Source organism: Lygodium microphyllum, chromosome 1 (assembly GCF_053477565.2).
Source record: "Lygodium microphyllum isolate KBCC chromosome 1, Lygodium_microphyllum_v1.1.10, whole genome shotgun sequence".
NCBI classification, from domain to species: domain Eukaryota; kingdom Viridiplantae; phylum Streptophyta; class Polypodiopsida; order Schizaeales; family Lygodiaceae; genus Lygodium; species Lygodium microphyllum.
The window spans coordinates 43,430,366-43,443,454 of NC_141135.1; the positions used below are offsets into that span (position 1 = coordinate 43,430,366).

The 13,089-nt window shown below is 37.4% G+C and overlaps 1 protein-coding gene across 1 annotated transcript in view; it reads left to right on the forward strand.

Moving 5' to 3' along the window:
* The window catches only part of LOC148041046 (thylakoid lumenal P17.1 protein), a 28,495-nt gene extending 25,664 nt beyond the window's left edge, over window positions 1-2,831 (forward strand). The window contains exons 3-4 of the mRNA XM_087676005.1: window positions 1,526-1,609; window positions 1,948-2,831. Coding sequence (XP_087532131.1) covers window positions 1,526-1,609; window positions 1,948-2,000 — 137 coding nt within the window. The 3' untranslated portion in view covers window positions 2,001-2,831. The remainder of the gene's footprint in view (window positions 1-1,525; window positions 1,610-1,947) is intronic.
* Window positions 2,832-13,089: the final 10,258 nt, after the last annotated feature.

A 13,089-nucleotide genomic window follows, 5' to 3' on the forward strand; every position in this document is an offset into this window, starting at 1 on the left:
TACATGTATTTGGAAGCTTTCTTGAAGAATATTTTTCTTAATAATAACCATTAGAGGGTTCAACAAAGAATATAGCGGCTTTTGAATTGGCAAAGGAGGAGAAAGCATCCAATCAACTATAAGAAGCCTAGCTATCTTGGTTATATACATACAATATGAGTACATAGCGGATGTTTTACTCAGGACTGTTACATGATTTAGTAAGTAAAGTCTTGTTTGTTCGATTTGTTTGCATCTTGGTGTCCAACATTAGGCTTCATGTAAATATAATGTGATTGCAGAGGAAGCTTAGTTAATGTTGTAGATATTGTGCTGCATTGCATATGAGGGGCCATTGGCATAGTCCTTGAGCTGCTTTCATTTCAATGTGTCACGGGGATGTGAAATTTTTGAGATGTTTTGCTTTTGCTAGAAACATTTGATTAATTTAATAATCAAATGTGCAATGTTGTATGGCACATGTGATGCACATGGCAGTTATTTCATGGTGACAAGTCGAGGACCTTGAGGAAGTATTGGGTGTCAAAGGCAAAAGTGTGACAAGTTATACCAGCTAGGTTTTGGATATCAGTTAGTGTTAGTTTAGCCCTAGGACAATTAATTGGACAACAAGTGTTAGTGGTGGTGATACTAGGGACTATGTACTAATTAATTAATTTGTGCATGTCCAAGAGTCAATTATGGCGGGGGACCACTTGGGGTTGCAAATGGCCTAGCCAATTAAATTGTGGATGGGCACATCTAAATTTTGGGCAGGGTTAGAAGGGTTGAAATTAATTAATTCTGAAAATTAATTAGACGACTAGAAATTGTTGGAAAATGGGATTAGAAGGCTGCCACTTGGCAAAAATGCCTATGCAATGGGGAAGAAGGCTATTTGGTGATTGTAGAGGCTCATTTAGTGTATTTAGCCCTTGAAGAGAGAGAGGAGAAGTTGTTGAACAGAATTTGTTGCTGTGGAGACATTGAGGAGGCTGCCAACTGTTGTAGGAGACCTTGGAGGTAGGTGAAGATCAAGGGGCAAATTGCCCAAAAGGCTTGCTGATCGTTTGTGACAGCAATAGGCTTTTGGATCAGCAAAGGAGATCGAGAAATCTTAGTTGGTATTCCATCCAATTGCAATTACAAGTTAAAGAAATACTGTAAGGGGCGCCAATTTTGGGGCCAACAAGATGGCAAATTGCCCAAAAGGCTTGCTGATCGTTTGTGACAGCAATAGGCTTTTGGATCAGCAAAGGAGATCGAGAAATCTTAGTTGGTATTCCATCCAATTGCAATTACAAGTTAAAGAAATACTGTAAGGGGCGCCAATTTTGGGGCCAACAAGATGTCCAACGTCCAATAATGTTATGGTAAAGTGTGCATTTCAGTTTTATTGAATTTATTAATTGCTGTAATTAAGTGCTTGATCAAGTTTTACCATCCTCTTTGAGAAAGAAAGCTGGTTTCACAATGAATATCATTATGAGCATTGAAACATGCAGGCACTTTCTTATACGGTTTCCTGATGTTGTTTGTCTTGCAGGTGGTACAAAATGCGTGTTCTGCACAGGAGGAAAAATGAAAGGAGAGTCTGGTTTGACTGATTGCCGAGTTTGTCGGGGTGCAGGTAGAAGCATCCTAATCTGTCAAGCACTGCAATGCTGAATGATCATGATTTTACCATGCTATAGCAAGATTTTAGGATGTGTATCAGCAGTTGTTTCATTGTTGTAAACTAGAACTTTTTGGTTTTTACCCCATAGCAAGATTTTAGAATGTGTAAATTTGGCATTATTGTTATGTTGTTGTATACTAGAACTGCTTGATACTGTTAACTAAAGCCTAGAGCTTGTCATTTATACTTGTGTGTTATTGACTTCTTGCCTGCCCCCCATCCCCTCCCCTCCTTTCCCTCTTCCCCTGGTCCCTCAAATTGGCTCTGCTCAATCTGGGGAGCTTTTGCAGGGCTGATTTTGTGCAAGAACTGCAGTGGTTCAGGATATTCACGGCGACTCTAGCGAATGACAAGCTTACCATGTCTAGTTTAAGTTTGATGGGCTAATGGTTTAGGGAAATCTCAAAGATAGTGAAGTTTCTGGATTGGAGAGAGAGAAGCAGGATGACGTTTTACCAACAGGTCATAGCAATACCTCTGTTAAATGGTAGCCTTGTTCTAAAGGCTTTGATATGTTATCACTGCACGAAGTGGAGAAACTATGGCAGGGTGCTGCAATTACATGAGCAGCATTTATTGTCTGAAGCACACGGGACTTGAATGTTGCTGAAGGCTATGTTACCCTTTGAGGCATATGCAGAATTTTGTGCTATTGTAGATTATGCCAGCATGAAGCATTGTGGATTGTTCATGGATGAGATGATGCTAAGTTCACATGGAATAACAAATCCATCGCTTCTGAACATGTTGGGCTGGTTGTGCACCTGATTTCTCAAGTGGATTTCTTCAACGAAGTACAAAGCTTCCAAAACTATGGCCACTTTCAGCAGTTCCTATTTCTAAAGAGGTGACTAGCTCGTGCAAGGTTTTCAAACCCTAACATACAGATTTTTTGTTCCTTTTGCCAGAGAGCACAATTGAGCCTTTTTGTAAGACTTAAAACTGTGGAAGCATCCGGTGCTTCAGTTCAGCAAAAGAACAACTATGCAGCTTTTTGTATCTTGCTCTTTCCCCTTAATCTCTTCCTGCACAATTGTTTTCTGTATTATAAAAGAGCTATGCTTCAGATGTAAATTTGCAAAGGACACTTACAGTAAGAGAGCTATGCCTTAGATGTAAATTTGCAAAGGACACTTAAATTTGAGCATTATCATTTACGTCATTTGTTTTGTCATTGTCTCACAAGTCTCAAACCACCAGTTTTGTAACTTTGCAGTGTCTAGCAATAAACCAAGACTCACTTTTGTAACTTTGCAATGTCTAGAAATAAAGTCTATTTTCGAAACATGACTCAAGAATGTATTACAGCTTCTTCATAAAAATGAAGTCTAGTCTATTAATCGGCTGATTTGCTTTTAGTGATCTTGATTGTTAACATATTATTTATACTAGACGTCTAGATTCTTTTGGTGTTCTCCCATGCTTTACATTGGGGTTCGAAAGCACATAATAAACATAATCCAAACTTCAAAAGCTTACATGTATGTATGTATGTACATATTACACACACACACACACACACACACACACACACAGAGGTAGCTCACACACTTTGTTTTTTCTATGCTTTGTGTGTACGTGTGTATAGGTGCATATATATGTGTGTTTGAATGTGTAGGAATGTGTGTGTGTTCAATATTTGTGCAACTATTTGTGTGGTCTTGTAAATGTGTGTCCTCTCTCGTGCTCTCATAAATTTCATTCTTTGCTTTATTTTTCTTCTTCATCTCTCATCTTTTATTATCTCATATGTGTACATGTTGTGTACACATGCTATGCACATTTGCATATGCATTGCATGTATACATTTATGTGGATGTGTTTGCATATGTGCATGTGTGTATATTCGTAAGTGTGTACTTTATAAATATATATTCATTCTTCCTCCTCGCTCTTTTCCTCTCTACATTTTGTGTGGTCTTATAAGTGTGTGTGCTCTTCTCTCAAATTTCTCCTCTCTTCCCCTCTCTCTTTTCTTCTCCTATTTCTCTTTTTCTTCTCTTTACACACACACACACACACACACACACACGAGAATGATACACCTTTTTTTCTTTTTACCTCTTCTTGTTTTTGTTATGCTTTGGGTGTGTATGTATATATGTATATAATACATATATGCCCATTTGTGTGGTCTCATGTACATCCACTCTTCTTTTTACCATTTTTACTTTTTTTTATTTTGTTTATTTCTCATCTCTTATATTTTTTCACCTCATATATGTGCATGTATATGCATGTGTGCGTGTGCGCATTACATGTATATGTACATGTAGATATTTGTGCGTGGATGTGTTTGTCTCTATGTGCATGTATACATTTTGGAATGTGTTTTATAAGTGTATTCATTCTCTCCTTCTCTCTTTATTTTTTTAAACTCATATTTATGTGTATATTAGCATATATGCATATATGTGTATGTGTTTGCACGTGTACATGTGTATGTGTGTATTTATAATTTATATACATTTGTGTGGTTTTAGAGTATGAATACATTGTATAAGTATGCTTGATCGTTAAAATTATTATCTTATTTACTAATTTTATTATTAATAAAAATTTACTCTTTTTAAGTAGTGCATGTGCATTTGTGGATGTTTTTAGAGTTGTAACATTTATGCATATGTTCAACCATTAAAATATCATATCATTTTATGTCTAATTAAAAAAGAAATTAATCTCTCTCTAAGAGAGAGAGAGAGAGAGAGAGAGAGAGAGAGAGAGAGAGAGAGAGAGCCAAATACAAATTTTAAATACTCATCTTTTCCCTTTTCATGGTCATATTTTATGTTCAATTAAAAAATAGAAAATGAGAGTACTTGTTTAATTAACACAGAGAGAGAGAGAGAGAGTGTGTGTGTGTGTGTGTGTGTGTGCGTGTGTGCGTGTGTGTGTGTGAACATAATCCCTAGTGATCCTTCAAAAAAAAAAAAAAAACTCTATTTCTTGGGTACCAAACTTCTCCTCCTTGTGCCACATTGGCTTGGGAGCTTTCTTGTTGGTTTGGGATTTCCAAGGCAAAGCTCTATTAATATATAGAAATAGATTGGAGAGTACTAAGAAAAGTTATGTCAACTTTGGCTCGATATAACAAGAATGTTCTATTTGCAAATAGCTTTAGATTGGAAAAGAATGGACATTTTTGGAGATTAAATGAGTAGCATTTTTCTAAATTTTTTGCTAGTCCAATAGCTTTAGGCCCTCTCTCCAAAAATCAAACCTCAATTGAATACCACACAAGAACTCTTACAACATCCAAATACAAATATAATCTGGTCAAGGGATAGAATGGCACTAATAAGGGTCTTTCACGTGCAAGAATCCACCCTATGAGCATAGGTGTTTTTACCCATTCACCCATTGCATCATTTTCAAAGGGCAAGACTCGTGTTAAGGAGTATGGTTTTTTTACTCATTGCATTGATGAAGTTAACAATACATGTATTATGGGAGCTTTGATCACATTTGGAGCAATGAAATGACTCTTCAAGATTGCTTCTTAGTGCATAGCCTTGATCATGGCATATTCAAAGAACATTTGAGGGTATGCATGATTATGGCACGCATCACATCTTGGGGTGATGGATGTAATGCCTTTAGCTTTTCCATGAGTAGAGGATTGAGGAGTAGGTAGTAGTACCCATGGAGTTTATGTTTTCTTATGCTAGATTTTTAAAGGATCTTGACTTGTTGCATCAAGACATAGAAGAATAAGGGGATAACAAGAACAATATTTTTGCAGTAGCCATGCTTGCAAATATCTCACAAGTAGGCATAATGTGTCCATCCTTGGCCATATAAATGCTATGAGATTTTGGGATTTCTTTGTTGATCTCTCTTGGCTATGTTTATGCAAATCCTCCTATATACGGGCTTTAATACGAGTTGTGGAAAGTATTGTAGGAGGGATTTTCAATCTTGAGTGTCTATTTAGGTAATGTATCAATCAATCAAGGTGTATAGATGTGGACTACTATCTCTTTTATAGATTGACCAATCATGGTTTAGATGTTGAATACTCTCTCTTCTTCTAGATTGATCAATCGAGTTCTCCAAATGTGGATGCTTTCAGTACATGATGGAATATTATGTTCTATTACTTCTATGTTGATATATGCTTTTTGAAGGTCAAATGTAAAAATACAAATTCAAAGTTTGCATATAATCGAAATGATGTTAGCAATGAAGTGAGTGCTCAAAATTGCTTAGACTTTGAGGACTTGATTCTTCTTCTAAGATTACTTCATCTACCTTGAAAATGCTTATTGAAAATGCAAAGCTTTACTTACAAGTTTTGATTTTCTATAGATTGAAATTTATGCAAAGTCTTACCACATAAGGAACTTACGTATGTATGTTTGTCTTGGAAAGCTAACATTTTTATGAAAAATTTGGCAAGTTTTCCTTCATACTTCAATTGCACAAGTCATTCCAAGTACATAAATTGGTGGATTGCACCTAATAAAGAATCTTTGTTGCTCTAAGCTCAATTTAAAATTCAATTTCTTACAATGACTTCCCTAAAAAAATCAGAGTCTCCTAGAAAAGATCTTACAATGATGTCTTTGGAGAGTCTCCTCACAAAGGTGGAGCCTCTACCATGCAAAATGATGAGTTCAAGTGAAGTTCTCCTCTTACATATACATAGACTTGAAGCCTCTATATGATGCCAAAAACTCCAAGAGGAGAGTGCTTGCTAGCTAGAAGAGAAGTTACCCCAATTGAATATCTAGAGGTGATTCAAATTGATTTTCAATTCCATGTCAATGGATTTTGACACTTCAAGCGATACCTATTATTGTAGTGGAGCCTTACGTTTCATGGAAGCTAACATGATGTTTAGAATTTCCACATTTAAAGATGGCCTCAAATTTCTAGCATGCAGATTCCAATTGAAGCTTGTTAATTCCTAGTCATATACTTATTCCTTGTTTATCATGTGGTTGATGTCCTTAGATATTTAGGGTTCATGTAGAATCCAAGGTTTTAAGTACCTGCAAAATGAAGGGCTAGGTTACATTTGTACACTTGTATTTTTAAAAATCTAATCTATACACGTTATGTTTTACCATTCATATAATACCTTAATCATTGTACTTTCAAAGGGTTTTGGTATAAAATATATCAAAATCTTAGACTCATTGTTTAATTGCACAAAGAATGAAACCTTTCTTTTATACTGTCCACCTATCCTATCGTCTTTTGCTCCTTCTCTCTTTAACTATTCTATGTCATTAATTAAACTTATACTTTATTATGTAATGCATCTTGGTGAAGCATAATTACATTGGCCAAAAAATTAAACAACGTTAATAGAAATTCGTTAATAGAAAAAAAGTTAATGCATCTTGGTGTGCTTGTAGCCTACACCAATATGTGGTAGGATAAATTTAATATATCGATAAATTCATCTTAGAATTTAGGGAATCTTGACATAAGGTGCTTGAATGTTACACTAATGTGCTTAAGCTTTTTTGCCGCAGGGAGGGGGGAGGGGGGGAATCAATGTTAACAATTAGTGGATCTTGGTGTAGCATGCTTGCCTCTTAGACCAATTTGCTATACCTTAGGAGGAAAAGAGGTTGGGAACAACTACGATGCAATGGTGGATAAACATCCTTTGATGAGAGCAATGCATGACCCCATATTAGTCACATTCATTTCTACAATTCAACAGTGGTTGCCTAAAAATATTGAAAATCTTGGTATAGAGGTCAAAGAGAACCTTTGGAAGTGGATCAATTCCTATAGCAGCTAAACAATTGTCACGGTCATCCATTCATGGTAGACCAATTGTGGTAGGAGACTTCACATAGAAAGATTTTGGCACAAAAGAGCCTCTAGTGCCACATTAGCAAAGTGTTCACATTGATAGCTAGGGCCCCTATCAATGTATAGGTAGAAAGAAGTGTGTGACATGTATACCCACAAAGAAAGAGATCCATTCACACCATCCTTAAATCTATGGAGATGAGATCAATTCTTCACAAGTACAACTCTCCATTGGTGGGTTAGTGGAGACATGGGAATGTTTGAAGTTAGTCAAGGTTGCTAATGAGGCATTTTTGGAGGAGGCCCACACTACAAAATACTACATTCAACAAAATCCATTGATGCAAATAAACCTACAAGTTGCAATAGATTTGCTTCACAGTAAATTTCACAACGTGGTCTTGTGCATTGTCTAGGGGTTGCTATGCATGTTTAAGATTGAGGGCATGTGCTACTATATTGTCATTCCAAATCTCCAATGCTAGATCAACATGGCTAGTTCAAAGATGAATCCTAGCTCTATACCCCCAAAACATTCGTTTGAATTTTCCAAATTTAGGGATTTTTTTGGGGGTGTACAATATATTGTTGCCTCTCTTATCCTAAGGTACATGCATAGACATACACTATTGATGTAGTAAAAGAGATGATAAGAGATAAGAGATTTGATTGTGTGAACAAATCTAACCAAAACTAACATGACAAGATTATTATACAACAGATATGATAGTTTAATTGAAATAAGATCTAAAATAAAAGTAAATTTTGCATAGCTAGCTCAAACGTTTCATTGTGATAAGTATTCTTACATACTAGATTTAGAGAACGACAATCATGCCCATACAATGCTTGGAAAGGTGTCATTTGAATGCTTTGCTGGAAGGAAGCATTGTAGGCAAACTCCACCAAGGGTAGATATTGGATTCACTTCTTGGATTCGTGACAACAATATGCTCTAAGCATACCTTCAATCACTGGATTGACCCTTGGCCATCAATTTGAGAATGATAGGCCATACTAAAACAGAGCTAAGTCCCAATAGCTTCAAATATCCCTCTCCAGAAATGAGATGTGAAAAGGGAGTCTTGATCAACTGATGATCCTTTTGGGTAGACCATGGAGTCTGAATATCTCCTTAATGAACAGTCTAGCAATATCTGAAGCCTAATAGATCAATTGTTGTAATGGTTCCAACTTCCAGGTTTTGATACCATTCCATACCACAACTCATCCTTTCAAAGCCATATTAAAGAGCATCATTGGATTCGACTGTTGAACATTAACTTTTGGAACTCATTAATGTGGAGCCCCGCATCTTCCTTTGCTAACCCACTAAAAATGGGTAGAGGGAATCCTAACACCATTGGCAAGCCTAGCATCCCTGTTGGGATTACAATGGGTTGCACCATGACGACAAACCGGATGCAATAAGGGTCTCTAAACTATTGGAATTATTACTCCACTCATAGTGGGCTGACCCATTGGGAGAGGGAAAGTATGTGGTTTGAAAGTGTTTGAGCATACAATCTATCCTTGGTGTGTGGCTTTGTGAACACAATGTGCTCTTTATACAAAAAAGAAATTATTTCAAAATGGTTTGCATACAAACAACATTGTGTCGCACTTCATTAGAACATCAAGGAGGGTGCTCATTGGCATGATAAATTGTGGCATGGCTACAAAATTTGACACACTTATCATATAGCCTTCTCTACCAATGAATCGATGATTGGAAGAGACCATGCGATTGTGTAAAACATGCAACCATGCATAAAACACGACAATTATTGTATTGGATACGATTGGAGGTTACTCACATGCCTTTTCTCAATTACTTATTAGTTACTCTTCAAGTGCCAAACATTGCTATGTTGGCAAATAAGGAGAAGCCATGATTGGCACTAGAAATTAGTAGGGTTGCAAATTTAGATCCTAGAAGGGGTCTAACATTGTGGACTACATACTTTCTATAGAAAAATCTATCAAATTCATGTATCCTAAAGGAGGTCATGGAGCTCTATCCTAAAAAGGTTTACTTAGGGAGGCATTTTGTAAGTCAAGAAATTGCAAGGACACAACTTCCTTGAAGTTCCTCGACTATCAAATGCTAAGGTGGCTCTAATATAGTTGGAATGATGTGTAAACTTAGCATAAGTATATGTTTATGGCATTCTCAATCTAATTTTGATTGAAATGACATGTCCTTAAATGCAATGAGAACATTAATCCACCCATTTGCACCACAATCATCACTATGACGCAAGAGCAACGCAACAAGAATTGAAATGGTACAGAAATAGAGGATTGATATATGTAACATGCCTACCTATTTTGTAGCCCATCAAGAATAATCAAGACTACTGCCATTCGGAACTCATTAGAATAACCAGACATTTATAATCTTGAGCTACTTGAGTCTACCTTGTAGGGAAAGCTCTGCCTCAACCCCACAAGGATCAACTTGAAATGGAAACCTATGTTATATGCTATAGTCTCTCATTAGCCATCTAGCATAAGCTTTTGAGGTGATTGTATTGCTATCATCCCTCAAGCTAAAGCGAACCATTGCTGCGCGATGCACATAAATCCTTCTACCTGTAGGGTAAAGTCTCAACTCCATCCCCCTAAAATGGCACTAGTTGAGTTTTAATGACAATATGCTAGGATAGTCAATGTTTGGCTCTTCGTAGACTTACCTAAACTAACATTAGATTGTGATGGAAACCTCTCGGCGAGAACTGAGACCACCCTACCTTTGACAAGTCCTGTCGAGGATCTAGCCACTCGCTTTTCTTTAGGGTTTTCTTTAGTCTGCTAATCTGTCCTAGCAGAATTCAAATAGTCCTTTGTAAATAGTTACAAGTAGTATATTTACCCGCACATTCTCCAAGGTGCAATGTTGTGTAGACATTCTGTCCTTTACATTGGGACTGGTACCCAAAGTACTCCCATACTTGTGCATGGGCACAATCCACCAATTAGCTAAAAGGTGAGAAGGATCGAAGCTTGCTTGGAAATGAGCTATGGCGGAGAGCAAGAGCAAGAAGAGAGAGAGGCACAAATGGGAACTCCAACAATCACAATGTGTGACCGAGCCTTCCTTTATTCAAACTGTCACTAAAAGAATAAAGAATAAAGTGATGATAACGGCCGCCTGCCACCTGCAGTGTGCAGTGCCGGGTACTGTCAATGTAGTAATACACGGGCGGCTAGGCAGAGGCACCTTTACCCTCAACATTAGCCCTTGTCTAGTATCAAGGCCTTTCAGTAAGACCCTCTTGAGCTTGTATCGGTTAGGCTAGTCCTCGATGCCCAAGGAATTTATAGCAAGAGTCCCCTTACATGAAGAGATGTATTGATGCCTTCCAAAAAGAATATGCTCCTGGGACATATGGCGACGACATTAAAATCAGTGGCTTGCATTGGTTGTTTTCCAACCATCCAACATAATCGTACAGTCCATAGGAATATTCACATTAAATTACTTCACATTTAGGTGTGCCCCCAACTCTACTTTTATATTATCTAAGTATTTTGTATGCATTTTGTTGCATTTTTGTAAGATAAATGCTACTTTTACCATGGATATTAAATCAACTTGAAACATTGAGTTTCAAATTACATTAATGGGGATGCCACATGCAACAAAAGCTCATGTCTAATTCACGTGCACAATTGAGTTATTTTGCTTTTCACAACCCACCCTTATTTTGTATTGTTATAAGCTTTGATTTGCATGAGAGGATCTTGCATACCTTCTATTTGGTGAAGCTTGGTTTGATGGGTGTGTTGCATGAAACCAAATTATCCCCTAGTATATTGAAAGTGTGAAACACATGTCACCCCATCAATATCCTCAATTGTATACATGGGTATTGACTCTTACCCCTCAATTTTCTCAATGCACGGAATTTTGGCCTCTTTAGTTCTATGCTCATTGTTCTCATAGAGCTTTCAAAAAGAAACTTTTCCATTAGATGATGGATGGTATAAGCTACCACATTCTCTAGTGTCTTTAGAATATGCTTCTTAATGTGTGAAGCTCCCATTCCTCAAATTGTGTCCCCACAGAAAACACTCCATTTGTGCGTGAGTCATGTTGACAAATATGTTAGTCCTTGCATTTTTCTGTGTCAATCTCTTGGTTATAAGACTCCACTAGTGTTTGTCAAGGATATTCAGAGCTTTGGTACTCCTTCTACCTATCAGTTCTACATTTGTGACAACAATGATCACCCAAGTCACATAAGATGGAGATTAGGGTTTATTAGATCTACCCGTGGTTATCTGTGGCTCATCTTGCTTACTTAGTAGCCACGTGATTTTCTCCACATTAACAAGCAACATGATTTTTGTAGCCCACATAGTTGTAATGACCTTATAATATATTTTAAGGGAAAAAACACAAAACATTGGTCATTGTTGTCAACACCATGGATATCATCACTATTGTCATCTTAGGCCATCATCTCACACCCACCACAGGATCCCAAAGTGACCACAAAGACAACATGAAAATGAGTTAAAACTACATGAGGGCAAGTGAAAAATCCATCATTGAGTGAGCACAAAGTATTGATCTAAGATCAGTTATCGGAGAAAAACTTGCACATGACCTCATAAATGTCAGCAAGGGTAGAGTTAGTTGAAGACCTATATAAGGCTCAAAGCCTTAAGCTTTAAGAGAAGGAATACTTGTCTTTTTCACATCGTCAGTTGAGAGGATTACTAGGTGTGTGTGTGTATGAAAGAGAAAGAAGATAGAGAGAGTGAGACAGAAGAACGAGAGAAGCATACAAGAAGAGAAGGTGAGATATAGAGAGGAAAGGGAGATTTAGGGGAAGATAGTGAGAGGGAGAGATAGGGGAAGAAGAGAGATAGAGGAGGTGCATGCACACGTGCACACAGACACACACACACACACACACACACAGACAAAAGACAAAGAGAAGGGAGATAGTCACACACACACAGACAAAAGACAAAGAGAAGGGAGATAGTCACACACACACACACACACACACACACACACACACACACACACACACACACACACACACACACACACACACACACACACACACACACACACACACACACACACACACACACACACACACACACACACACACACACACACACACACACACACACACACACACACACACACACACACACACACACACACACACACACACACACACACACACACACACACACACACACACACACACACACACACACACACACACACACACACACACACACACACACACACACACACACACACACACACACACACACACACACACACAAGACAAAGAGAAGGGAGATAGTGAGATAGAGAGAGGGGTAGTTAGGGACTTATATGTAAACAAGGGTATTACTTTTTACACTAGGATGCGATGCTCCCATTTCCAACCCCAAGTCTAGGTTATTCCTTTGTGTTTTTCGTAGTTGTCTTGTTAAAAATATGGCTAGAAGAAAAATTCATTAGTAATGTAGACTATTAGGCAGTTGAGGATTCTTGTGGATACCTAGAATGCCAAGTAGAAGGATAAAACATTAAGCACACAAAAAATTCGACTATAATTAACCTCTCATGATGGTACCTTAGTCCTTATATCTAGTCTTAGAATAAATTAAATACTTTCTTACTA